This window comes from Schistocerca piceifrons, chromosome X (assembly GCF_021461385.2).
Source record: "Schistocerca piceifrons isolate TAMUIC-IGC-003096 chromosome X, iqSchPice1.1, whole genome shotgun sequence".
NCBI classification, from domain to species: Eukaryota; Metazoa; Arthropoda; class Insecta; order Orthoptera; family Acrididae; genus Schistocerca; species Schistocerca piceifrons.
Window position 1 is genome coordinate 370,681,792 of NC_060149.1, and position 26,197 is coordinate 370,707,988.

The 26,197-nt window shown below is 40.8% G+C and overlaps 1 protein-coding gene across 2 annotated transcripts in view; it reads right to left on the bottom strand.

The window, feature by feature from the left end:
* Window positions 1-26,197, bottom strand: part of LOC124721576 (cullin-2) — a 186,042-nt gene that overhangs the window by 63,127 nt on the left and 96,718 nt on the right. For both annotated transcript variants that reach the window (XM_047246619.1, XM_047246618.1), the window contains exons 10-11: window positions 19,872-20,021; window positions 2,855-2,932 (exon numbers count right to left, since the gene is read on the bottom strand). In XM_047246619.1, coding sequence (XP_047102575.1) covers window positions 2,855-2,932; window positions 19,872-20,021 — 228 coding nt within the window. The remainder of the gene's footprint in view (window positions 1-2,854; window positions 2,933-19,871; window positions 20,022-26,197) is intronic.

A 26,197-nucleotide genomic window follows, 5' to 3' on the forward strand; every position in this document is an offset into this window, starting at 1 on the left:
GGACATTTTCTATCAACTAAGGAGCAGAATGCATTGAAACGGCTGGGTCAAGACTGACAGCATCACTCACAGGAGCATGCAGAATGAACTCGAGCGCTGCACTGAGCGACAGGAGAAAATGTTTGCAAGATGCCGGAAGCAGACTGACAAGGTGATTCCTGACATGCCATGCACAGTGGTCAAACCCACTGAACAACAACTGACTGAAGAGGAAGAGCCTGTCCTTCAAAGAAAGGGGGGAGAACTTTGCTATCATCCTGAGAACTATAACTATGGAGGACATCATTGCTAATACCGAAGCGGCCATTCGGACCCTTCCTTGTGAAAGAGCAGAGGAAATATGCACTGAAACAGTCGGGATACTGCGCCGAGCAAAACCACCAGCTTTCAATCTGAAGAAAGAAGAGGTACAAACTACTAAGAATCTAAATGCTGACAAGAATATATTGGTACTGCCTGCTGATAAGGGAAATGTGACCATCATAATGAAGACCGAAGATTATGAGCAGAAGATCAGGAACCTATTAGATCCAACAATGTACCAAAAATTAAGTGCAGATCCGATGCACCGCATTGTCTCCTCTGCTGGCAGACATACAGAGGAACTTGGGCAACACAGAAGCCATACCATCTCGGCTGTATTGATTATCAAAGATCTATAAGAATAATATTCAACAAAGACTGATTGTTAGCACTCATGGCTCACCGATGTAAAAACTGGTGAAATAATTGGCCTCTCTGCTCCAACTGTACGTGGGGAAAACTGACACACATATAAAGGACTCAGGACATTTCACTGAGAAGCTGAGGAAACTAAAACTTGCACCAGACGACATTCAGACCAGCTTTGATGTTGCTTCTTTGTTTACGAAAGTGCTACTCAGTGATTCTCTGGAAAACATTGGTTCCATTTTCCTGCAAGACTTCTCAAGGCTCTTTTATGCATGTCTCACCACGAGCTATTTCACATGGAATGGCAGCTTCTATGAACAGCGTGAAGACACTGACATGGGTAGTCCTCGTAGTCATGTGGTGGGCAACTTCGTGGAACACTTCAAAGCACAGGCACTGGATTTGGCACCTTGTAAACCTAAGGTGTGGTAAAAATATGTCGATGATACCTTTGTCGTGTGGAGCAATGGTGAGGAACAGCTCGCTGACTTCCCAAGAAACTTGAACAGTCTCCATGCCAACATAAAATTTACCATGGAAGTAGAAAAGGACAGAAAGCTACCGTTTCTAGATGTGCTGGTCGCAAGGGATGGTGGAAATGTGGGGGACAGCGTATAAAAACAAACAAACACACACACACACACACACACACACACACACACACACACACACACACACACACACACACAGACCAATACCTGCAAAACCCTGAGCCAGAAAAAGAGAAATGATTAACATGCTTGCAACGCGTACAAGATGAATATGTGAGCCCCAGCACCTCAAAACGCAAAATGTGCCACCTGGAAAGTGTTCTGAGGAGCAATGGGTACTCCAGAAGTTATATCAGATGTATAACAGAGTTAAACACTTGGCGATGTGACACATCAGAAAAAGAAATGTCGCATACAGCCTTTCTACCATACATTTCCAGAGTGATGGACAGAATTGGTCGTGTATTGTGCAAACATAGCATACAGACCATTTACAGACCAACAAAGAAGATCAAAGAGTGTCTCAGATCGGCAAAGGATAAAAGGGATCCACTTGCAATGTCGGGAATACACAACATACAATGCACATGCGAAAAAGTTTATTTTGGAATGACTGGACAATCAATCGACACCAGGATCACAGAACATAACTTACATTGGAGGTTGGGGCAGGTGGAGAAATCGGCCGTGGCTAAGCATGCGCTGTTAGAGACTGACCACGTACCAAGTAGTAAAATTCGCTGACACAGAAGTTCTGGCTGTAGAGAAGAGCTATCTCAACCTCTTGTTCAGAGAAGCATTAGAAATACACAAACACGAAAATAGCTACAAGAAAAAAGAAGAAAGCCTCAAAGTGAACAGATCCTGGCTTCCTGTGCTGCAGCGAACATCTGTTGCAGGCAGCAAAAGGAGAACCACATTGGAAATAACAGCGGAGAGTGCATCAGGTACATACAGTCTGTGGCCGTGAGCTCGGCTCCAGTTCACTACGAGCAATGGAGGGTGAAACTGACAATTCAATTCCAGCCACTCGTGCTGAGGAAACACTAGAAAAATCATCAGACAAACGTTGACTAATGAACCTGAGACAGAAGACAACAGGCAGTTTATCACCATAAAAATAACACCATCATCCTGATTAAAAAGTAATGTTGCTGGATTATATGCCTAACTCGGAAGATTAAAAGGAGATGGAATAAAAGAGGGTGAATATAGAGTGTCTAGCATGTGTATTAACAGAGCCTGAAAAATATTAAATTTTGCTACAGGCAAGGAACGGAAGAAACTTCACTGGGCTCCACACATTTCAAAATATAACTTTTGTACTTGTGCCTGCCTCACACTGTGTGTGTGTGTGTGTGTGTGTGTGTGTGTGTGTGTGTGTGTGTGTGTGTGTGAGAGAGAGAGAGAGAGAGCGGGGGGGGGGGGGGGGGGCTGGTGATAAACTATATCTTGCACTCACAGACTTATTTGTACTGTACCTCTCAGTTAACTTAGGAGCACATCAATGAAGGTGGTTGTTTTATTTTTGTTTAAGTGTGCCCAATAACTGTAAAAAAAAAAGATGCACTAATGATTTACTTTTCTCATTATTATTGTTCAGCAGAGGAGCATTTGGTTAACGCAATGCTTCACATAAAGATAATAAAAATTAAACATGCATTTTTCTTGGAAAGAACACATTTAATTACCTTTTGAACAGCTTTCTCCAGTTCCTTAGGTACTGAGAATGATGTAATTGTCGTCTGCGTAAGAGGCCAAGCTCCAGCCTGTGCAAATAAACACACTTCAAAATTTCAAGAATAATATGTGAAGGCTTAGCTGTCGAACACATGGTAAACAAATGTTTCGTAGCTACTTACATGTAGAACTAGGGCATAATATTGAGCTGGAATTTCTACATAACATATCATTAATAGAAGAATTGCCTAGAGATTAGATTAGATTAGTACTTGTTCCATAGATCATGAATATGACACTTCGTAATGATGTGGAACGTGTCAAGTTAATAAAAGGTGTCTATACAAGATATTACATTACACAAAATATTACATGACTTCTTTCTTTTTTTTTAGGGGTTGGGGAAATTACCCACTTACTATATCCAAAAATTCATCTAATCTAAACAAGAATACTCTGTGACTGTCTTTGAAATAAGGCTACAGAAAGCACAACAATAATTAAAGCAACAGCATTTGTCTCCAGAATAAAATTTTCACTCTGAAATGGAGTGTGTATTGACATGAAACTTCCTGGAAGTTGTGCTGGACCAAGACCCAAACTCTGGACTTTTGCCTTTGGAGGCAAGTGCTCTACTGACTAAGCTACAAAAGCACGGCTCTCGACCTGTTCTCACAACTTTACTTCTGCTAGTACCTCATCTCCTACCTCCCAAACTTCACAGAAGATTTGTTGTGAAACTTGCAAGACTAGCACTCCTGGAAGAAAGGAGGTAAAAGCTGTGAGGATGGGTTGTGAGTCATGCTTGGGTAGCTCAATTGGTAGAGCACTTGCCCACGAAAGGCAAAGGTTCTGAGTTACGAGATTCTATCCGGTACACTGTTTTACTCTACCAGCAAGTTTCATATCAGCACACACTCTGCTGCAGGACAAAAATCTCACTCTGGAAACATCCCTCAGGCTGTGGCTAAGCCATGTCCCCACAATATTCTTCCTTCCAGCAGTGCTAGTCCTGCAATTTTTGCGAGAGAACTTCTGTGAAGTTTTGAAGGCAGGAGATGAGGTACTGCTGGAAGTAAAGTTGTGAGGACAGGTAATGGGTAGTGCTTGGGTAGTTCAGTCAGCAGAGTGCTTGCCCATGAAAGGCAAAGGTCCCTAGTTTGTACCTCAGTTCGGTAAAGTTTTAATCTGCCAGGAAGTTTCAGCGTTTCTTCAGCAGAACATGACTTATACTGTAGGTTTGTAACTTTAGATTAGTAAATTGCATGTTGCATTGATCAATAATTGTGACATCTCCCTATAATATGGAACAAGCCAGTTTTGCAATTATTAACACCCTCTCAGAGAAATATACGGCAACATGCTGACCATTTGCACGATTGTCTTAACCTAGTTTTTACACACACACACACACACACACACACACACACACACACACACACACACACACACACACACACACACACACACACACACAGGCACAGGCACAGGCACAGACAGACAGACAGACAGACAGACAGAGAGGGAGAGAGAGAGAGAGAGAGAGAGAGAGAGAGAGAGAGAGAGAGAGAGAGAGAGAGAGAGAGAGAATATTTTTACACAGTCGGAAATTTTTCTATTGGGTGTAGAAGGGATTGTTACGCAGATACGATATCAGTTTGTGTTTGAAGTTAATTTTACCATCTTTTAATCCCTTTACATCACTGAGTATGCACTCAAAAGGTTATAGCTGAATACTCTCCTTTCTGTGTCCCTCTAAGATGAAGAGATGGAAATCATCTTTGTAATACTTCTATGTAGTGCTACAATTCTGTCCCTCTTTTCTCCACAGCAGATTGCAACATGAGAGCTGTTGCTGATATTTAAATTTTAAATCAAACAGTTTACTGCATCAGTTACTAATTTAAGGAACAAGCATGCAACCATTAGCATTTGGCATCTTCTCTTACAACACGACACACTGTCGATAAATTACTTGTCTAGGTGCAGAAGTTATTTATTTTCCTCTCCAAGTACAAAAGGTAGAGCACTTGCCCATGAAAGGCAAAGGTTCTGAGTTACGAGATTCTATCCGGTACACTGTTTTACTCTACCAGCAAGTTTCATATCAGCACACACTCTGCTGCAGAGCAAAAATCTCACTCTGGAAACATCCCTGGAAATCTCATATTACGTAGCACAAACATGCTAACAATATGATCTCAACATTTCAAAACACCTTGAAAGAAGAAGTCAGAGTATAAAATACTACCAGTCAAAACAACCATGTGTATTATACTAGATGTCCTAAGCAGTGCGCACCCTACCAGGTTATATGCACAAAAATTACATCAACCTTTATGTGCACGCAGCACATCACTTTTTTAATTAACAATTGTTGGTTACATGGAAGTATTTTACATACGAAGGGCATTCAATACGTAATGCAACACATTTTTTCCTGAAAGCAGGTTGGTTTTATTTAGGATTCCAATACAGCTTATTATTCCCCATTCTTTTGGCTACAAAGCCCTAGTTTTCAACATAATCTCCATTAGATTACTAGGAGGCCAGTGACACAAGTACTTGCAAGTGCAGAGTCAAAAAAATGGCTCTGAGCACTATGGGACTCAACTGCTGAGGTCATTAGTCCCCTAGAACTTAGAACTAGTTAAACCTAACTAACCTAAGGACATCACAAACATCCATGCCCAAGGCAGGATTCGAACCTGCGACCGTAGCGGTCTTGCGGTTCCAGACTGCAGCGCCTTTAACCGCACGGCCACTTCGGCCGGCTTAGTGCAGAGTCAGTTGAATTTAGTCGTGTCAGTAGTGTAGTGTAACTGCTAAGGCTGTCAGGATAGGAAGCATTTCTATGTTGTACTTATTACGCTGTAAAGCAAGTAAAGCAAGGCTCAACTAAAAGATTAATAAGCATGGTGGTGTTTGCTTGCCTTCATTCCAACTCTAAATCAACTTGTAAAGCCATTTAGAAGGGATACACCTATATATACTCTGAAAAAATGGCAGTTTTCTCACTGTCAGAAGTGGAAGAAGTGATAAGTAACAGAACAGAATTATACGGCCAACGGGGATCAAACCCCAAGCATTTATATTCATAGTCTGGAACTTAGCCCATGGAGCCACCATGGCACATTTCCACACCAATCATTAGTTAAGTTACTTATCAAGTAGAAAAATAGAAACTGCTCTGAACCAAGGGAACCAACACTAGTTTAGAATTCTGTACAAGAAATAACCAAAGAAAATGCAGTGACATTCTACAGGATGTCCCAGGAGGAACGGTCAGTATTTAGGGATATGGCACAAAAGCTCATTTCAAGCAACAAACTTCGTATGGACATATGCCCTATTCAAAATGGTTTCTGAGATAAAACACATGTAATTTATTTTTCTTTTTGGGCTGGTGGCCTGCACATATACATCTTACCCATCCAACCTCTTTGACATTTTATTCTAGACCAACTGCCCTCATTGCTCTCAATCTCTTGGCTTGGCATGTCTTTCTGCCATTAAACTAGCCCATTGAATGCCCAGTTGCTCATGGTGTGTTGTGAGTGACGTAGCGGGAGGGACTGAGAGAATATCAAAGAAAAGCACCAGTTAACTGTCCTTGTACATGCTAGCTAAAATGCCACAGATCTACACTAATGAAGAATATGCAGATATGGGGTATGTTTACGGCTTCTGCAATAGTAGTACTCCTGCTGCTGTCAAAGAATACTGTTGACGCTTTCCAATACGTCAAATTCCTGATTGTAGACTGTTTATCAGACATGAATGTCTTAGAATACGCATTTGTTAAAATGTATGTTGAGATCTTCACTAACTGCTGTACATAGGAACATGCGTAAACCTGTCAATGTACTGAATAATACAGGAAATACATAACAATGTACATTAAATGTGTTCTATCTCAGAAACCAGTTGGAATAGGGCATACATCCATATGATTTTTTTAGTTCAAATGTTCACTCCTGTCATCTACTTAGCCGCATGGCAGGGCCATTCACCTCTTCCCCCAAATTCAGCAAGTGCACACCCACATGACGACGAATGAGAAAACTGCCAGCTGCATGCTTCCACACTGTGTGTGGATGAGTGATAGGGAACAAATGCTGATCATGCTGGTTCAGCATGCAGGTGCAGTGCTCTAGCTTACACTAAGATGACAGGGAAAAGCGAAGCAAACTGTCCAAATAGTTTTGGATTACCCTCAGGACTTACAAACTTTGTGTTTTCTGTATCAGAAACCTCCTTCTAAATACTCACAGGACACTGTCACAGACATCCACCTGTGTAACAAAGATATAACCCAACTTCCATTCTCGCTGCTGTTCACTAGAGCTTACTGTGTGTGTGATAGTGAACGGAACAATTCTTCTTGCATACACTGTACAGTTTGTCAAAATATCTTTTAAGAGTCATTTCAAGCTTACATTGTGTGAAGTTGCCTGCTGAATTGGTGTACACTTTAACACATCATTTGAATGGTCAACCACTATCATAAGGCACAAAACTTTGAAGATTTTTTAAAATAATGATTCATCTTCGTAAAAAACACCAGCTGACAACCACTACCCACAAATTACGGCTTGTTAGTATGCTGAGGAGAATGCAAAAGAAGTGCTTGCTGCTTGTTTGGGGGCAACTGGAAGAATGTGTCTAGCAAGACAGTACGCAATCATCCCCACACTATCAATCTAGCCTCTGAGCTTCCATTACAAAGAACAGTACAAACTCTCCAGCAGCTTGATATGCAAATAATGTGGGCATGGGAAGATGTGGAACAGAACTGGGATCAATGGCAGCAGGTTTTTCTTCATCAACGAGTACCAGATTTGTTTGATGCATTAAGAGTAAGGAGGCTGCCAGGTACAAATACATGCCTTCCCAAGGGTTCCGGTGGGCCAATCATGTTTTGGGTGTGTATTATGTAATGGAAGCTGGAGGCCTCGCATACAAGTCAAGGGTAATTTGAGGGCTGTGCTCTATGAGGACACTATCCTCCAAACTAGTTTCAAGCATTCAAGATGATAAAGCACATGCATCCAACACACACCTCATGAACACCTTCTTCCAGGCAGGAATCAACAAAATCAAATAGCCTGTGGTATGTTTGTCCTGTTGCCTTTGCATTTAAGCCCACAAATGTTCACAGATTTACAGGTGGCCTAAAATACCAGGTGGATGTAATTAAAGTGCAACAACTCTCAGACGTCCAGTGTGGGCTGTAATTATTGTGTGGCAGTGAAACTTGGTAGATATTCTAACGCATTACTGCGGAATCTATTTAAGGTGGAAAGAAATTAGTTCCAATTTTGGCCACCAGGTGCAAATCTGGTGCTGTGAATGCAAGAAAGATGTATAGAAATGTTTCCGTATGTAATGGATCAGGAACGGGACATGGGCAGAAAAGATCAACCAAGTGAAAAGGCATACTGTTGTTGATATTATTACCAGTCGCTTACACAGTATGTTCAATATGAGCATCAGAGATGTTGACAAGACGCCATACAGTTCCAGATTCACACCTAGTGACCAAAACTGGAACTAATTTTTGTCTCATATAAATTAATTCTGCTGCAACACATTAGGCTGTCCACCAAGTTTCACTTCCATACGATAATTACAGCCCATACTGGACCTCTGCAAGTAACTGTGTTTTAATAATAACCAACAAGTATTTCTTGAGCAGTTTAGGTAGAAATCAATATATCAAAATTCCTGTGGTTCTCTGATTTTGATATCCTTCGCCTTTGTGATAGTTTACACTCTGGAGGGGACACTTTAATGTTGGATGCTGGAGTGTGGAGTGAAATCAACATTCATCCATTTCAGTATTGTTGTTGTCCACAAATCATTGCCTCACAGTTGCTGCTTTATGATAATGTCCACTGTCATGCTGATACAATCATGTTAATATCCTTCAACATTTAGTTTTTAAGCGGAATAAGGGGTCCACACCCCAACCATGAAAAACACCCCCTTACCATAATGCCACCCCCTCTGTATTTTACTGCTGGAACTACACATGATAGCAGATAATATTCTACAGCCATTCACAAAACCCAAACCCTTTCATCAGATTGCCACACGGTATAACCTGATTCATCACTCTGAATCACTTGTTTCCAGTCATTCACTGTCCAATGGCATCACACTTTACACCACTCCAAATATCGCTTAGCAGTGGCTACAGAAATGTATGGCTTATGAGGAACACACTGCCATTGTATCCCATTCTTGTGCACTGACATTGTGCGAGCTAGACTGCTAGTAGCACATTGGAACTCGTGGGGTGACGCATTTCACATGATTTTATGCAATCACCCTCCCCAATGCTCAGACGTTCCTTCATGTTTCCACTTCACAAGTATGTTTAGTGTGCCATTAAAGTTCAGCAGAGAAAGAACACAAACTTGAACAAGAGAAACAAGGATGCTGTGTCAGATGCATGGGTGGCAAAATACCACTCTAGGAACAGCGGAGGGGAGGCTTATTGGAAGAATAATCCACATTTGAATGTTTAGTGGAAGCTCTGGGGAAAAGGTAGTTCAGTTATTCTAGTCCTGGACCAGAGAGTTTAAGGATGGTTCCTCTTCATGGTGGTTCATCAGGTGTGTGAGGATTACCATTTGCATGTGAAGATAAGGCATGGGAGATCTGTTTCTGGACAAGATTGGGAGGGTAGTTTCAGTAGGCAAAGGCCTTGGAGAGATCTTAAGCACATTAGGCGGACTGCTTGTCACTGCTAATGTGTTGTCAACAAGCTGCCAGGATATATGGGAGGGACTTTTTGCTGTGGAATTGGGGTAGCAGTTGAAATGGAGTTGTTATTTGTGAATTTTAGGATTGATGTAGACAGAGGTTCCTATTACAGCAGATGGAAGGTGGAGGTCAACCCCCAGTAAGATCGCTCACTGAACCATGGAAACAAATGAGGAGGGTGAAGTTCAAGATGTAATGAATGACTCTCAATGAGGAGAGAGATTTAGACCTTTTGGTAGCTATAAATTCTACCTCCAGATGGCATATGAAAAGTTTGGCATAGGAACGCACCACATAAGTATCCATCCATAGCAGTGTTGTGCAGTAGTTGGTGATTCCTGCAAAAGAGTAGTGATACATGAGTATATATTTAGTCATGGTTACCAAGGACATAGTCATGGGTTTGGCACTAGCCAATAGTTGAGAGAGGAGTGTTCAACTGCAGCAAGACAATGGGCACTGTAGATGAAGTAGAAAGAGTTGGTACTAACAGTGACTAGTAGAGTGGCAGGTGATAAAGGGACAACGACGGGTGAATGTGATGGTTGTGATATGATTAGCACACTATAAAAAAGTAGTTCATTAATGCCATTCCTAAAATATTTTGAGACTAGTGTGTAGTTAAAATGTTTAAAAGTAAATACCAAAAGACAAAATCCGTAGCTGAACACATATCAGCTGGTAAACTGTTCACGGCCCATATATCTGTATAGCACAAGTACCACATACGTGACACAGGACAGTGCTCTTTCAGGAGGCAACTTAGAATCACTTCATCTCCCACCATTGGTGAATGGGAAGTATGCCACACTGACTTCACTGAACAAAGTTTGTTCATCAATCTGAGCCACTCTCCCTCCTTCAACACATGGTCAGATGTCTCAACAGCGAGGTGACTTGATCTGACCTACTTTCACTTCCATTAATAAATGGCTAGGTGCCTCAACAGCAAAATGATTGCAAGTAAGGGGATATCGCACTGTGCCACAGAATCTTGTATGCACTCATCCTTCGCTGTTTCATCTATGAAACACGCACCCTGGTACCCAGCAGAATCACTCCATCTTCCTCTCCTCTGAAAGCAGATATCAGATAGGATTAACAGAGTACATCAAGAAAGTTCAAAGAAGAGGAGTATGTTTGCAATACTGATAAATAGGGGAGAGAGTGGATTTGGGACGGACATCATTAAAACAAAGGCACTTCTCATAATGGTGGGATCTCCTTTAACCTGACCTGATGCGGATCACACACACTCGAGCAGCACTCAAGAACTGGTTGTGCTAGCATCCTCTATGTCTCTTTTACAGAGAAACCACACTTTCCCAAAATTCTCCCAGTAAACTGAAGTTGACCATTTGTCTTCCCTACCACAATCCTCACATGCTCATTCCATTTCATATCACTTTGCAGTGTTACACCTGGATATTTAAACATTGTGATGTTCCTATGTGTCCACATTAACTTAAATTTTTCTACATTTCGAGCTAGCTGCTATTCATTGCACCCACTACAAATTTTGTCACTTAACTTCGACACCTTCTGATACGTCACAGCACCATCAGCAAACAACTGCAGATTGCTGCTAACTCTGCCTGCCAGATCATTTGCGTACAGAAAATAACAGCGGTCCTCGCACACTTTCCTGGGGCAATATGGGATGATACCCTTTTCTCCGATGAACACTCATTGTCACGGACAATATACCAGTTTCTATTACTTGAGACGTCTTTGAGCCACTCACATATTTGCAAACCTTTTCCTTATGCTCATACCTTTGTTAACAGTTTGCAGTGGGGCACATGTCAAATGTTTTGGAAATCTAGAAATATAGAATCCATCCTGTTACCTTTCATCCATAATTTGCAGTACATCATATGAGAAAAGGGCACACTGAGTTTCACACTAGCAGTGCTTTCTAAAACCATGCCGATTCATGGACAGATACTTTTTGGTCCCACAGAAATTTATTATATTTGAACTGAGAATATGTTCAAGAATTCTGCAGCAAACTGATCTTAACAACATTGGTATGAAATTTGCAGGTCCATTCTGTTACCCTTCTTATACACAAGAATCACCTGCACTTTTTTCCAGACACTTGGGATTTTACACTGGATGAGAGATTTGTGGTAAATACAAGCTAGGTTAAGGGGCCAATGCCATAGAGTACACTTTGTACAATCAGACTGAGATTCTGTCCAGACATGGTGACTTATTTTTTTCAATTGTTTCAGTTGTTTCTCTACAACATGGATGCTTATCACTCAGTCTCATGGCCAAACAACAGTGTGTCTGTAGGATTCCCGTACATGAATAACTTCTTAAATGTGGAATTTAAAAATCTGGCTTTTGTTTTGTAATCTTCAATTGTCACACCAAACCGGTGAACCAATGACTGGATGGAAGCATTGACTCACTTAGCAATTTTATGTAGGACCACAATTTTCTCCGGTTCTCAGTCAGATCTTTTGCTAAAGTACAATGGTGGTAGTTGTTGTATGCTTTGTGCACAGGGTATGCTTTAAAGAGAGAAAAAAAAGAAAAGAAAAGAAAAGAAAAGAAAAGAAAAAACCACTTACTAGACACATACTTGTCTAGAGCATGATTTACAATCTGTTTAAATTTTGCCCATAATTCCTCTACGTCCATCTTACTGGAACTAAGTGAGATGCTAACAACTGCTTCTCCTCTTTCTAGCAAAAACACTCACCTAACCTTTTTGATCGATATATTAGCTTTCATAATCCCGGTCGCTGTGATGACATCATGATCACTAATCCTTGTCTCCACACTGATGCCATCTATAATGTCCGCCCCATGTATGTAGCTACAAGGTCAAAGATGTTTCCAATGCATGCGGGCTGTCCAACTAGCTTCTCAAGAGTGTTTTCAGAAAATGTGTTCAAAAGTACTTCACAAGACTGTCTGTCTGTATCCCCAGCTATAAATCCATAGACCTCCCAGTCTACACTGGGTAGGTTGAAGTTGCTTCCAACCAGTATTGAATGACATGGGTATTTACAAGCTACTGACCATAGACTTTCTTTGAGACACTCAAGAACTGCCTTAGCAGAAACGAGTGGCCAGTAAAAACATCCAACAATTAACTTGGTTTCACCTATACCTGTTGTATGAGACCAGATAACTTCATTGTCACACTTAATTTTGACCTTAATAGAGAGAATATTTTTGTCAACTGCAATAAACACTCCTCATCCTATGGCATATAATCTGTCTTTCTGACTTATGTTCTGTGACTGGCTAAATATCTCAGAGCTTTAGACTTCGAGTTTCAACCAGCTCTCAGTCCCAAGAATAATTTGCACTGAGTTTACTAACTCAGGAACTCTGTCACAAATACTTGAATAATTTATTGACAAAATTCTGACAGTCTAAGTGTATTTACCCGGAATATGGTCTGATGCCCCCATCTGCATACTGACAGGCGAGTGTTTAGCTGTGAGTTTCAAACTACCACCTAGCCTAAAAAAAAAAAAAAAACCATATGCACTCCACAAGTAGTCTCTTACCTGAGTAGCAGCTTCCTACAACTCCCCACCTGACAACGCAAGCTTACAAATCTGCAGCCAAGACCATCACAGAACTGACAAAGCCATAGTTCGAGAGACTCCTTCGGCTACAAACCAAAGTTCATGAATGGACACAGAAGAACACCCAGTACTTAATTACTAAGAATGTTTTACAGCAAGATTCTCTCTCTCTCTCTCTCTGTGTGTGTGTGTGTGGGGGGGGGGGGGGGGCAGCATGAGAGAGAGAGAGAGAGAGAGAGAGAGAGAGAGAGAGAGAGAGAGAGAGAGAGAGAGAAAAGGGGGGAGGGGGGCAGAGAGAGGTGGAGGGGGAGAGGGGAAGGGAGGGGGGGGGGGAGAGAGAGAGAGAATTAATGTCAAATGAATCACATTTTTCTATTTTTTATGTTACTTCATATGAAAACCATCAATGTTGCCATATAATGGTGTTTAGCAGATATGAAGCCTGAACTGATAGTGGTCCTCATGCAGAAGGCTTGAACAAGAGACGCTGAAGATTCTGCGACAAGCTAGACTGTAACTTACTGAACTTGTGCAATAGGACAAAGAACTGTAGAGTCCTCCTACATGGACTAGGTGTGCACTACACAGCAGAGGCCAATACCCACGTAGCTGACTGTGTGAGTATACATTTTTATTAATTTATTTTAAATCTGGCAAGACTGCATCCAGTCCATGTAGCGATAGCTGTACGAGGCATAGAAGTATCAGTATAAGCTTAAAAAAAAAAAAAAAAAAAAAAAAAAAAAAAACAAAGCTGCACCTCCCCCACCCCCAACGAGACTATGAAAATCCTACTGACGCACAGCTGAAATCTGAATCTGCATAAGAAGGATAGGCTAATCTGAAATGGAGGTGGTATATTTGTCACAGTAGACAACAAACAAATCCACCAAGATAGAAACTGAAGCTGCAAGTGAGATTTGGGCAAGACTAAGTATCAAGAGCAAGCATAAAAAAACAGATAAAATGATGATAATTTAAGGTTGGATCCTTCTATTGATCCCCAGACTCACTCCCAGACGTAAATGAAAGCTACTTATAAAATCCCAGCTTGCTAGTACATGTGGTCTCCAACAATACTGTTGTCATTGGAGGAAACTTTAATTGTCCAGCTATCTGTTGCTGCAATTACAATTTTGCAGACAGTGTGTGTGACAAGACATCTTGCAAAATAACACTAGTTCACTCACAACAGAAATACTGAGATGACGAAAGTCATGGGATACCAATATGCACATATACAGGTGGCGGGCAGTATTGCGTACATAAGGTATAAAAGCAGTGCACTGGTGGAGCTGTCATTTCCACTCAGGTGATCCATGGGAATAGGTTTCCGATGTGATTATGGCCACATGATGGGAATTAACATACTTTGAATGTGGACTGGTACTTGGAGCTAGACACATGGGCCATTCCATTTCAGAAATTGTTAGGAAATTAAATATTAGAGATCCATAGTGCCAAGAGAATGCTGAGAATACCAAATTTCAGGCGTTTCCTCTCACCATGGACAATGCAGTGGCCGATGGTGTTCACTCAACGACCAAGAGCAATGGCGTTTTCGTAGAGTTGTCAGTGCTGACAGACAAGCAACACTGTGTGAAATATTCACAGAAATCAATGTGGGACATACGACAATCACATCTGTTAGGATAGTGGGGTGAAATGTGGTGTTAACGGACTACAACAGCAGACAACTGACACAGTGCCTTCGTTAATGACATCACCTGCAGTGTCTCTCCTGGGTTTGTAACCATATCAGTTGGATGCTAGGCAACTGGAAAGCCATGGCCTTGTCAGATGAGTCCCAATTTCAGCTGGTAAGAGCTGATGGTAGGGTTTGAGTATGGTGCAGACCTTAAAAAGCCATGGACCCAAGTTGTAAACAAAGTACTGTGTAAGCTGGTGGTGGCTCCATAAAGGTGCAGGCTGTGTTTACATTACATGGAACCAAGTATTGACTGGAAATGCTTATTTTGGCTATTTAGAGACCATTTGCAGCTCTTCATGGACTTCCTGTTCCCAAACAGCAATGGAATTTTTAGGGACGATAATGTGCCATGTTACCAGTCCACAAGTGTTCGCGATTGGTTTTGAAGAACATTCTGGACAGTTTGAGTGAATAATTTAGCTACCCAGATCACCCTACATGAATTCCATTGAACATTTATGGGACATAACTGAGAGGTCAGTTCACGCACAAAATCCTGAACTGGCAACACTTCTGCAATTGTGGACAGCTATAGAGGTAGCATTGTTCAATATTTCTGCAGGGGACTTCCAACAACTTGTTTAGTCCATGCCACATTGAGTTGCTATGCTATACCAGGTAAAAGGAGGTCCCACACAATATTAGGAGGTATTCCGTGACTCATATCACCTCAATGTCTATCAGTTGTGATGGCAACAAATAGATCTGACTTTATTTTAGGATTTTCAGGTTGAAACTAGTATCATTGACCATGAGGCAACTGTAGCAAGAATGATTACCAAAGTACAAAGGAAACTACACCAAGTTTAGAAAGATAACTGACCAAGCGCTGGATAGATAGATACTCAGCAGAACAGTTTTTGATGGGAGCGGCCCTCCATGGTATACAGTCGGTGTAAAGAAACTGCTACAGGAACCACAGCTACTTCACAACTTCCTGGTCGATTAAATGTGTGTGTCAGACCAAGACTTCAAACAAGCATGGCTCATGACCCCACCCTCATAGCTTCACTTCTGCCTGTACCTCCCCCCCCCCCCCCCCTCCCCCATCTTCCAAACTTCACAGAAATTCTCCAGCCTACATTGAAGGACTGGCACTTCTGGAAGAAAGGATATAGTGGAGAAACAGCTTAGACAAAGGCTTGGGGATAGTATCTAGAATGAATTTCCATTCTACAGTGAATTGTATATCTGTTTGGTATTTCTGGCAGATTAAAACTGTGTACTGGACCAGGACTCAACCTGGCTCCCTTTCCTTTCATGTGCAAGTGCTCTGTTGAGTGAACTATGCTGTTAAGTACAACTTACACCCCAATTGTAAGTTTCAAATCAACACACACTCTGCTGAAAGGTTGAAATTTGTTTCTTGATACATTACAACAAGGGTAAAACAAAGTATAGAGCTATTAATGAGAAAAGCTACAGGAAAACAGTTTCACTATCAAAATGGTAGTACGCAAGCCCTTCAACAACTACCGTAGCAGAATCTGCATATTAGTTAGTCCTCTTTAAACTCAGTCAATCTACAGAGGATGATATCATCATCACCATCATCATCATCATCATCATCATCATCATCAAAGAGGGTAGTAATGGTGGTAATGCTCATTCGTCACCACTGAGGTGGTGATGAATTACAAGTGACATTACAGGTCAAGTACACTATCTCATCAAAAGTGTCTGGGGACACGAATATAGGGACTGCCCATCCTTCGACTTTATGATGGCTTGGACTCTGCTGGGGATGTTTTCAATTAGGTGTCTGAATGTTTCTTGAGGAAAAGCAGCCCATTCTTCCTTAAGAACAAAAACCAGAGAAGGTAATGACATTGGACGCTGGGGTCTGGAGCGAAGTCGACATTGTAACTCTTGCCAACGGTGTTCCATTGGGTTCAGGTTGAGACTAAGGGCAAGCCAGTCCATTTCAGGAATGTTATTGTCCATAAACAATTGCCTCAATGCTGCTTTATGACAGGGAGCACTGTCATGCTGATACAATCAATCATCATCTCAAACTGTTGCTTCACTATATGCAGTGCACACTGCTGTAACATATGCTCTTATCCATCCATATTTAGTGTTGAGTACCCTCATACTGTAACATGACCTCCGCATACCACATTGCTAGCACTACGCATGATTGCAGGTAATGTTCTAAAGGCGTTCGCCAAACTTTAACGCTTCCAACAGATTGCCAGATGGTATAGCATAACTCATCACTACGAATCACTTGTTTCCAGTCATCCACTGTCCCATGGCATCACTCTTTACACCACCTCAAGCATCGCTCACCACGACTACAGAAATAAGTCGGCTTATGAGGAGCTGCTCGACCATTGTATCCTATTTCTTTTTAACTCCTTATACACAGTATCTGTGTTAGATGGACTGCAGGTAGCACACTGGAAGTCACAAGTGATTCCTTCTGCTGATTTTATGCTATATTTTACAACCATCCTCCGCAATGCTCAATGGTCCCTGTCCTGTCAGTACACGAGGTATCTGGTCTTGGTTTCGATGTGGTCACTTCTTTTTGTATCAGTTTCACAATCATATCACCAACAGTCAATTTGGGCAGATTAACACGGGCTGAAATGTCCCTGATGGATCTGTTAATCAGGTGACATCAAATGACTAATTCACGTTCAACTTCCAACCAACCCATTCTGCCATTACTGATTCTCTATTGATAATACAATACTCCCCTCCTCCTTTTACACTGGTGGGTCAGCCTCTTGTGACATCTTGTGGTCAATTCTATTATTACATAGGAGTATCTAAGTACTTCTGACTAGGGGTGTCTAGGAACTTCTGACCAGATAGTGTATTGCTTACTTACATTTTTAAATTATCCTTTAAGTTATAGTACAAAAAATGAAAGATGTCTTAAAGCACAGAATTTTGAACCCACGACATCCTTGTCTGTAAGTAAATCTCTAATCAGTGCTTCAACTCTCCAGCTCAAAGTAGTAAAGTGCTCGAAGGTGATAACTGTTGACTGTGATTTTTTCAAAAACTAAGGCCTTGTGACCTAAACCATGTATGCACACATTTAGAGAATCCAAGTATGATCACCTTACCAAACTGGAATACCATTCTGGAGTAATTTATCACATCAAACATTATCTCTGCACATCATGGCAGTTTTCTGTTGCACTCATGAGCAGCCTAATATGGTGAGCTTTTTTTTGCATTTGTCAATTGTTTAATAATTAGATATCTGGCACTATGAATAAATTCATCTTTGATCACATCATCTACAACAACATCTGTGAAGTAATTACACACGTGTATGCAAATGTGCCTCTTGAGTGCAGTTATACGTATGAAAAGGATTGGGGGAAAGAATGTATGATGGTGCTAAAATGTTAAAAACACTTTTCCTGGATTATGTGGCAAGTTTACACTGTTCATTTTTTCCAATATTTTGCACATATTTTCCACATTTGACTTATGAATTCATAAGCTAACATCAAACCTTTTCCCAACTGAAATATGCATTTCACCTCATTCAAGAGAAAAAAATAAATCATGTACGAGGGCTATCCACAAAGTACATTACGTTTTGGAATTAAAAATAAATAAAGTATTGGAATTTTTTTTATTATATACAGATGAAAGCCACACTTAAATGCTACTTTTCTACATAGTTGCCATTTAAATTAAGGCGCTTATCGTAGCAATGGACGAGCTTGGAAATTCCTTCGTCGTAAAATTCAGCCGCCTGCGCCTTCAACCACGTGGTTACCTCTTTTGAGACAGAAAAGGAGTGATTTTTGTGGATTTCCTGGAAAGGTATTGCCAAACTCTGCACAACCTCAGAAGAGCAATACAAAACAAGCGCAGGGGAAAGTTGGGCTCAAAGATCTTGCTGATTCACGACAACGCCGGGCACACACGGCAAATGCCACTCGTGAAGTTCTCGAATCTTTTAAGTGGGAGTTGTTTCCTCATCCGCCGTACAGTCCCGACCTGGCACCGAGCGACTTCCACTTATTCCCAGCAATGAAGAAGTGGTTGGTTACGCAGTGTTTTGATGACGACGCACAGCTTCAAGAAGAGGTAACCACGTGGTTGAAGGCGCAGGCGGCCGAATTTTACGACGAAGGAATTTCCAAGCTCGTCCATCGCTACGATAAGTGCCTTAATTTAAATGGCAACTATGTAGAAAAGTAGTATTTAAGTGTGGCTTTCATCTGTATATAATAAAAAAAATTCCAATACTTTATTTATTTTTAATTCCAAAACGTAATGTACTTTGTGGATAGCCCTCGTATTAAGGCAAGTTACACTTGATGATGGACCCACAGGATCCAAAATGCATCGTGTATTTAATAAAACACAAAAACTTGTGACTGAAGGCGTTTTTTAATTCGTACTTTCACTGGCGAGTTATGTCTGCCATTGCACCATTCATACTATAATAGCCACTGACAATACACAATACAAAGTCAGACACCCAAATCACCTCACTTTGAATCCAGCCACTTTGCTCATTTGAGGATGTATGGTTTGTGCTGAGGGAAAAAACTCCTCAATTATACTCAAAATTACAAATATTTTTTATTTTTATAAGCAGTACTGTACACTCCGTGATGTGACTCACTCCTGTGTAATATGGTAGAAATTCAAATTTATTTCAGACACTGCAACTTTTTGTGCTGTCAAGTGTACATACTAATGGCTTTGCAAATGAAACACACATGTACATTAAAATGATGGCAAATTCATTAACTATCATGGTACAACATAACCCACAAATAGAGCATACATACACATCTTAAGATTAACAACAAACCAATTTTTATTACAAACTTTTATTTGTGCAATGTGAAAGTTATGACTATAGTATACACTTTCAAATAATCAGTTACCCCTTTTGTATGGAAAAAGTATAACTTCTGTAAAACACTAGCCACTAAAATAGGAACACTTATGTTTTACTGATACTACGTTGAGATCTATATCGTCATAGATAACTGTCATCCTTACCTGCAGGACATACATGGAAAAATTGAATCCCAAGTCACATCCATATGTACTTTTCAGAAAGTCATTGAATTTGTTAGTGAAATCAGATGAAACTGATATATCTGTAAACATGCGATGAAGTTTGTTTGTGAATTCATAACCACAAGCTTGCTGAAACAGACCAAAAGAAAGGATATATTAGCGATGCAGCACAGTTCTCCCTACGTTGAAAATAAATTCTTTTCATGCATGTTTACAACCTCACTTTCAGGAACTGAGCTTACTCATTTACGCACTACAGTTAAGAGAAACAACGCTCTAGAACTACAGTACTGGTTTATAGTGTAAAAGTAGTCCCTTTTTATGAGCAATATGAAGCATAATGATCGAAACCATCCAACTAACCATGCTATAATAATTACAGATTTTGATTTAGAAGCTATGAAAAGCTGCATGTTGCCTGAAGATGTATTAGCTTCACAATAAATTAACATTGAGCATCATATAAAAACTGCTTACAATGTGTGTAAAATAACACTAGTTGACAGCCACTATGCATCTGGGATGTGATACCTCAACTAGTATGTATTTTGGTGTGTAGAATCCGAATATACCTTTCAAACTGTTCTGGCACATACAATTTTTGAAGTTTTAAAGGTTTTTTTGTGTTCAGTATTTTGCTTTGTGCTGTTCTTCTGTTTTGATGTTTAATTGTTTGTTTTTGTTTTGCAGAGGAGAGCTAGAAGATCTACAAATTGTCAGTAAATGGTTGATGTGGCAATCCAGTGGTGAGAAAGAGATACTCAGTGAGTGTTTCTTGTGAAAGATAGTGTACGTTTTAAACACAAATAGTTTGCACTAAGAAAAATGGCAACTAGTAAAGCTCGTTGCTGTCTAAACCACCCCGACAACTTTTGTTATGTGTGTGGGAAATTCATTCCAAAAGCCCAAAGAACATCAATCACTGATTTGGTTAAGAAGACATATAAATTGTATTTTGATTGTCCTGTTGGTGATCAAGATAAAAGTTTTGCACCTCATATTGCCTGCATTGCTTGCACTACAACCTTAACCAAGTCGTTGAAAGGAAAACGCCAAGCCATGCCATTCGCTGTTCCGATAGTGTGGTGTGACCCTAATGACCATTATTCACACTGTTACTTCTGTCTTACAAATATTTTGGGACATTCAAGCAAAACTAGACATGTACCCAAATGTATCTTCAGTGCATTTGCCTGTGCCCCATGATGAGGGGTTGCCTGCTCCTGTCTGTAACTTGAAAGCCACGGAAGCAGGCACCATGTCAAGTGACTCAGAAAGTATTGAACATATAGAAGAGTACTGCTCTCAATATCATGATACTTCGCCTCAGCTCTTCAGTCAAAAGGAATTCAATGATTTGGTTCATGATCTAAAACTTCTGAAACAGTATGCTGAACTCTTGGGGCCGAAACTGCAACAATGGACCTTCTAGCTCCAGGGACAAATATTTCCTGTTTCAGATCAAGAGGCGCTTCCTTTGCTCACTATTTTGATATGCAGAATTCAATGTGTGTATGTAGAAATGTCAATGGTGTGATGATGCAGCTATGTGTACAACATAATCCGCAGGAGTGGCGACTATTTATTGACTCCAGTAAAACCAGCTTGAAAGCAGTACTACTGCTTAATGGCAATGCATTTCCATCGGTACCTTTGGTTTACACAGTAGACATGAAAGGAACTTGTGAAACCATGGCTTTACTGCTAGAGGCAATCAAATATAAGGATCATGAATGGCAGCTTTGCTGTAATTTAAAAGTTGTTGCACTCCTTACAGCTTTACCAGCTGGATTCATGAAATGCTGCTGCTTTTTGTGCCTCTGCGACACCCGTGACACCAAGAACCACTATAAAGTCAATGAATGGCCAACAAGGAAGTCATATGTCCCTGGAAACGTACATGTGAACAATACCTCATTGGTTGAGACCAAAAAAATCATTTTGCCTCCCCTTCATATCAAGTTGGGCTTTGTCAACAACTCTGTAAAAGCTCTGGATAAAGAAGGTGAGGCCTTCAATCACTTAAAAGCAAAGTTTCCCAAATTAAGTGAGGCAAATCTGAAAGAGGGTATATTTGTTGGACCACAAACAAGAAAATTATTGACTGATCCAACCTTTGATACCAAATTCCCAGATATCCAATTAGCTGCTTGGTCATCTTTTAAAGCAATTGTGAAGAACTTCTTGGGCCACAGACAAGACAAAAACTACGTTACCATTGTGAATGATCTGTTGGACAACTATAAGAACATAGAGCGTAGAATGTCGCTTAAAATTCACTTTCTACAGTATCACCTTGATTTCTTCCTGGAAAATTTGGGAGCCGTAAGTGATGAGCATGGTGAATGCTTTCGCAAAGACGTTCTTACCATGGAACACTGTTACCAAGGCCATTGGAACCCTTCGATGATGGGTGACTACTGCTGGGGTCTAGTTAGGGAGAGTGATGAAACGGCAAACAAAAGAAGAGCTCCGTCGTCGTATTTTTCATAACCCAAAGACAATTAAAGGTGAAAATATCTTCTGAACTAATTTGAACATTTTATTGGCATCATGCCCATATATACATACAAAACAGTATTAATTTCAAATGTTCCGAATGTGTATTTTTGTTTGACTTAATTGTGTCAATTTTTGCTATTACCATTTTTTATTCTTCTGTGTATCTAGGAAATGTGACATCATAGAGAAAAACTGATTTTACCAGTGTATTCAGCACCCCAAAATTAGGTAAATCCACCCATTTACAAACCAGACGCACGAAAAAAGTTTAAATTTGTTAACTAGTGTAATGGCTAAGTAACATGTAGACTACTGTGTAAAATCTGTGTTTCACACATCGAAGCTCATTAACAGTTTAATATCTATAAACAAACTGAATTACACAAAATTTCATGCAAATAAATTAATGGTTAGCACAAGATTTAATGGAAGACAACTGAAGGTACAACCGAGGCAAAGCCACTGTCGTCACACATTTTTCAGTCGTGTTCTGCAAGCATCTTATGATGATAAAGCCTGAGTGTAATGGAGCCATAGGCAATAAAAAAATTACTTAATCTGTCCACCCTGCCAGCTGCATGAATCCAAAGTATATCACTTAGGGCCATTAATACACAAGAATAACGTAATGAAATGTCAGAATTATTTTCCTTCTTTCTTATAATCCTATCTCTTTTGATCCTTCCCTTCTATTATGAAGACTATCATCAGATTTTTGTGAATAATCCTGTTGAATGTATTAGTATCTGCATCATGTTGCTTAAGATACACATTAGTGATAGCTACACGTTCACATTACAACTTTCAGTTGTTAGACTGATTTTAAAACCTCCGTGTAATGTCTGTGACTATGAACTGCGCAGATGATATCGAGGAAGCACTAGAATATTTAGTACAGTAAAATCAATTAGAGAGAGACATTTTACTTAATATGAAGGACATATTTAGTTCTCAGTGTCAATTTCTCTCTTTATTTACTGCGCCTAATTTTTTAATCTTCTTCGCTGTAACTGATTACTAAATTAAATCAAACAATGGAAAATCCAGGATGGAATGTAACACTATTAGAGAAGGAAAGTTGCTACTCAAAACACACACACACACACACACACACACACACACACACACACAAAACTGGCACACATGTCTGCAGTCTCAGGCAAGAGAAGGGGTGGGTTGGGGGGGGGGGGGGGGGAGGAGTAGCAGAAAGGAGAGAAATAAAAAGAAATTAAAAGACTAGGTGTGGCGGTGAAATGACGGCTGTGTAGTGCTGGAATGGGAACAGGGAGGGGGTTGGATGGGTGAGGACAGTGACTAACGAAGGTTGGGGCCATACCTGCAGACAAAGGCCCCACCATCATTGTTTTGAACCACAAGGATTACCTGGCAGAAGGACCCCATCAACTGTCACATATTTCCACCTACAAACCCTGCCACAGTGGCACCACTCCAGTAACCCAGCAGGATCTCCAGTCACTACTCAAATCCTTAGATCCATCCCGGAACCTCTCCTCAGAATCCGTCTCTCTACTTACTCCTACTATTCCCCTCACCCCTAACTTCTACATGCTTCTTAAAGTCCATAAACCCAACCACCCAGGACAACCCACTGTGGCCGGTTACTGTGCCCCCACTGAGAGAATCTCTGCTCTCGTAGACCAACACCACCAACCTATTACCTGGAATCACCCTCCTCTATAAAAGATACCAACCATTTCAGAAATTAAGAAATTCAGCCTTCAGTTGCAAGGTAAAATTTTATTAGTTTACCTAGCTTTCGATGCCAATAATGGAATCTTATTCAGAACCTATAAATTAACCTATACAGACATACTGCGCGATTGTACATTGTGTGTCTATGTATTTTGTATTATACTGATAATGATACCTAGTTGCTAAGGTGTTTCTTAATTTGACTGTTTTATGTTCAAGATATTTTATGCTTTGCATGCTTGTGTTTCTCATACTAATTTATTAGTTACTGTAGAGGGGCTTCGCCCTCTTATTATAATATTTGAATGTAAATTTTCATGCCCTGAGTTTGTAGTTAGTTCTCAGGTAAATTGTATAATGTACTGTACCAGTAGGTTTGTCCATTTGTAGGACTGCTTCCCATCACAATTTGTTTACAATTTACATTTGCTGTAAGTAATTTTGGGACAGCTTGTCTCTAGCGCTCGCGCTCACACATGTGCTTGGCCGCTGGCCGAGCCTTGCTGCGGAACTGCTCGCGACGCCTAGTTTCCTTGTGGCTCGCATGTGACTCTTATTCCTGGCCTGCGAGCTCCCATTATCTTTGTCTTAACGTTTTTAGTTTTGACAGACATAATCTTATGACTATGCGTCTTTATTCTGTTTTAATTTTATTCTATGACATGGCCAACCTTTTGCCCTCAAAATAATTTAATTTTTGTAAGTACCACAATTTTCTTTATTATGAAATCATTAGATTGATGATGTATTTTGACGTGTAACATATGTCCGTATGGGTTAATTTATAGGTTCTGAAGAAGATACCATTATTGGCATTGAAACCTAGGTAAACTAATAAAACTTTACCTTGCAACTGAAGGCTGAATTTCTTAATTTCTGAACAATTCACAGTTGCTGAAACGCTGCACTATGTTAAAGGCCAAACACTTCCTCCACCAACTCTCCACAGTTCCTGTCCCTTTACCACACTGTGCCCTGCTCATCACTACTGATGCCACCTCCCTGTACACTAACATTCCTAATGCCCATGGCCTTACTGCTATTGAACACTACCTTTCCAAACACCCTATGGATTCCAAACCAACAACCTCCTTCCTAGTCGCCATGACCAACTATAGCCTCACCCAAAATTAATTCTCCTTTGAAAGCATTACCTACAAACAAATCCGAGGTACGGCAATGGGCACCCACATGGCACCATCCTATGCCAGCCTATTCATGGGCCATCTAGAGGAATCCTTCCTAAAAACTCAGAATCCTAAACCCTCACCTGGTTCAGATTCATTGAAGACATCTTTGATATCTGAATCGAAGGTGAGGACAGGTCCTCCAGAACCTCAACAACTTCTCCCCCATTTGCTTCACCTGGTCCTACTCAACCCAACAAGCCACCTTCCTAGATGCTGACCTCACCTCAGAGATGACTACATCAGTACCTCCATGCATATCAAACCTACTAACTACCAGCAATACCTCCACTTCCGACAGCTGCCACCCATTCCATACCAAGAAGTCACTTCCATACAGCCTAGTCACCCGTGGCCGTCGCATCCACAGTGATGAACAGCCCCTCTCAGAATATACCAAGCATCTCACTGAAGCCTTCACTGACCATAATTACCCTCCCAACCTTGTACAAAAACAAATCTGCCGTGCCTTATCTTTCCGGTCTCCCACCACCTCCCAAAGTCCCACAGTCCGGCCACAGAGGAGCAGTTCCCTTGCAGCTCAGTACCATCCAGGACTGGAGCAACTGAAATGAGAAATGTCCTGCCCACTATCCTTCCCACCCCTTCTACAGTGCTTTTCCGCCCTCCACCGAACCTACACAATATACTCGTTCATCCTTACACAACCCCTGCTCCCAATCCCTTACATCATGGCTCATACACCTAGATGCAAGACCTGTCCCATCCATCCTCCTGTCACCACCCATACATCCTCCTGTCACCACCTACTCCAGTCCAGTCACTAATACCACCTATCTCATCAAAGGCGTGGCTACCGGTGAAACCAGTCATGTGATTTACAAGCTAAGCTGCAACCACTGTGCTGCATTCTATGTAGGCGTGACAACCAACAAGCTGGCT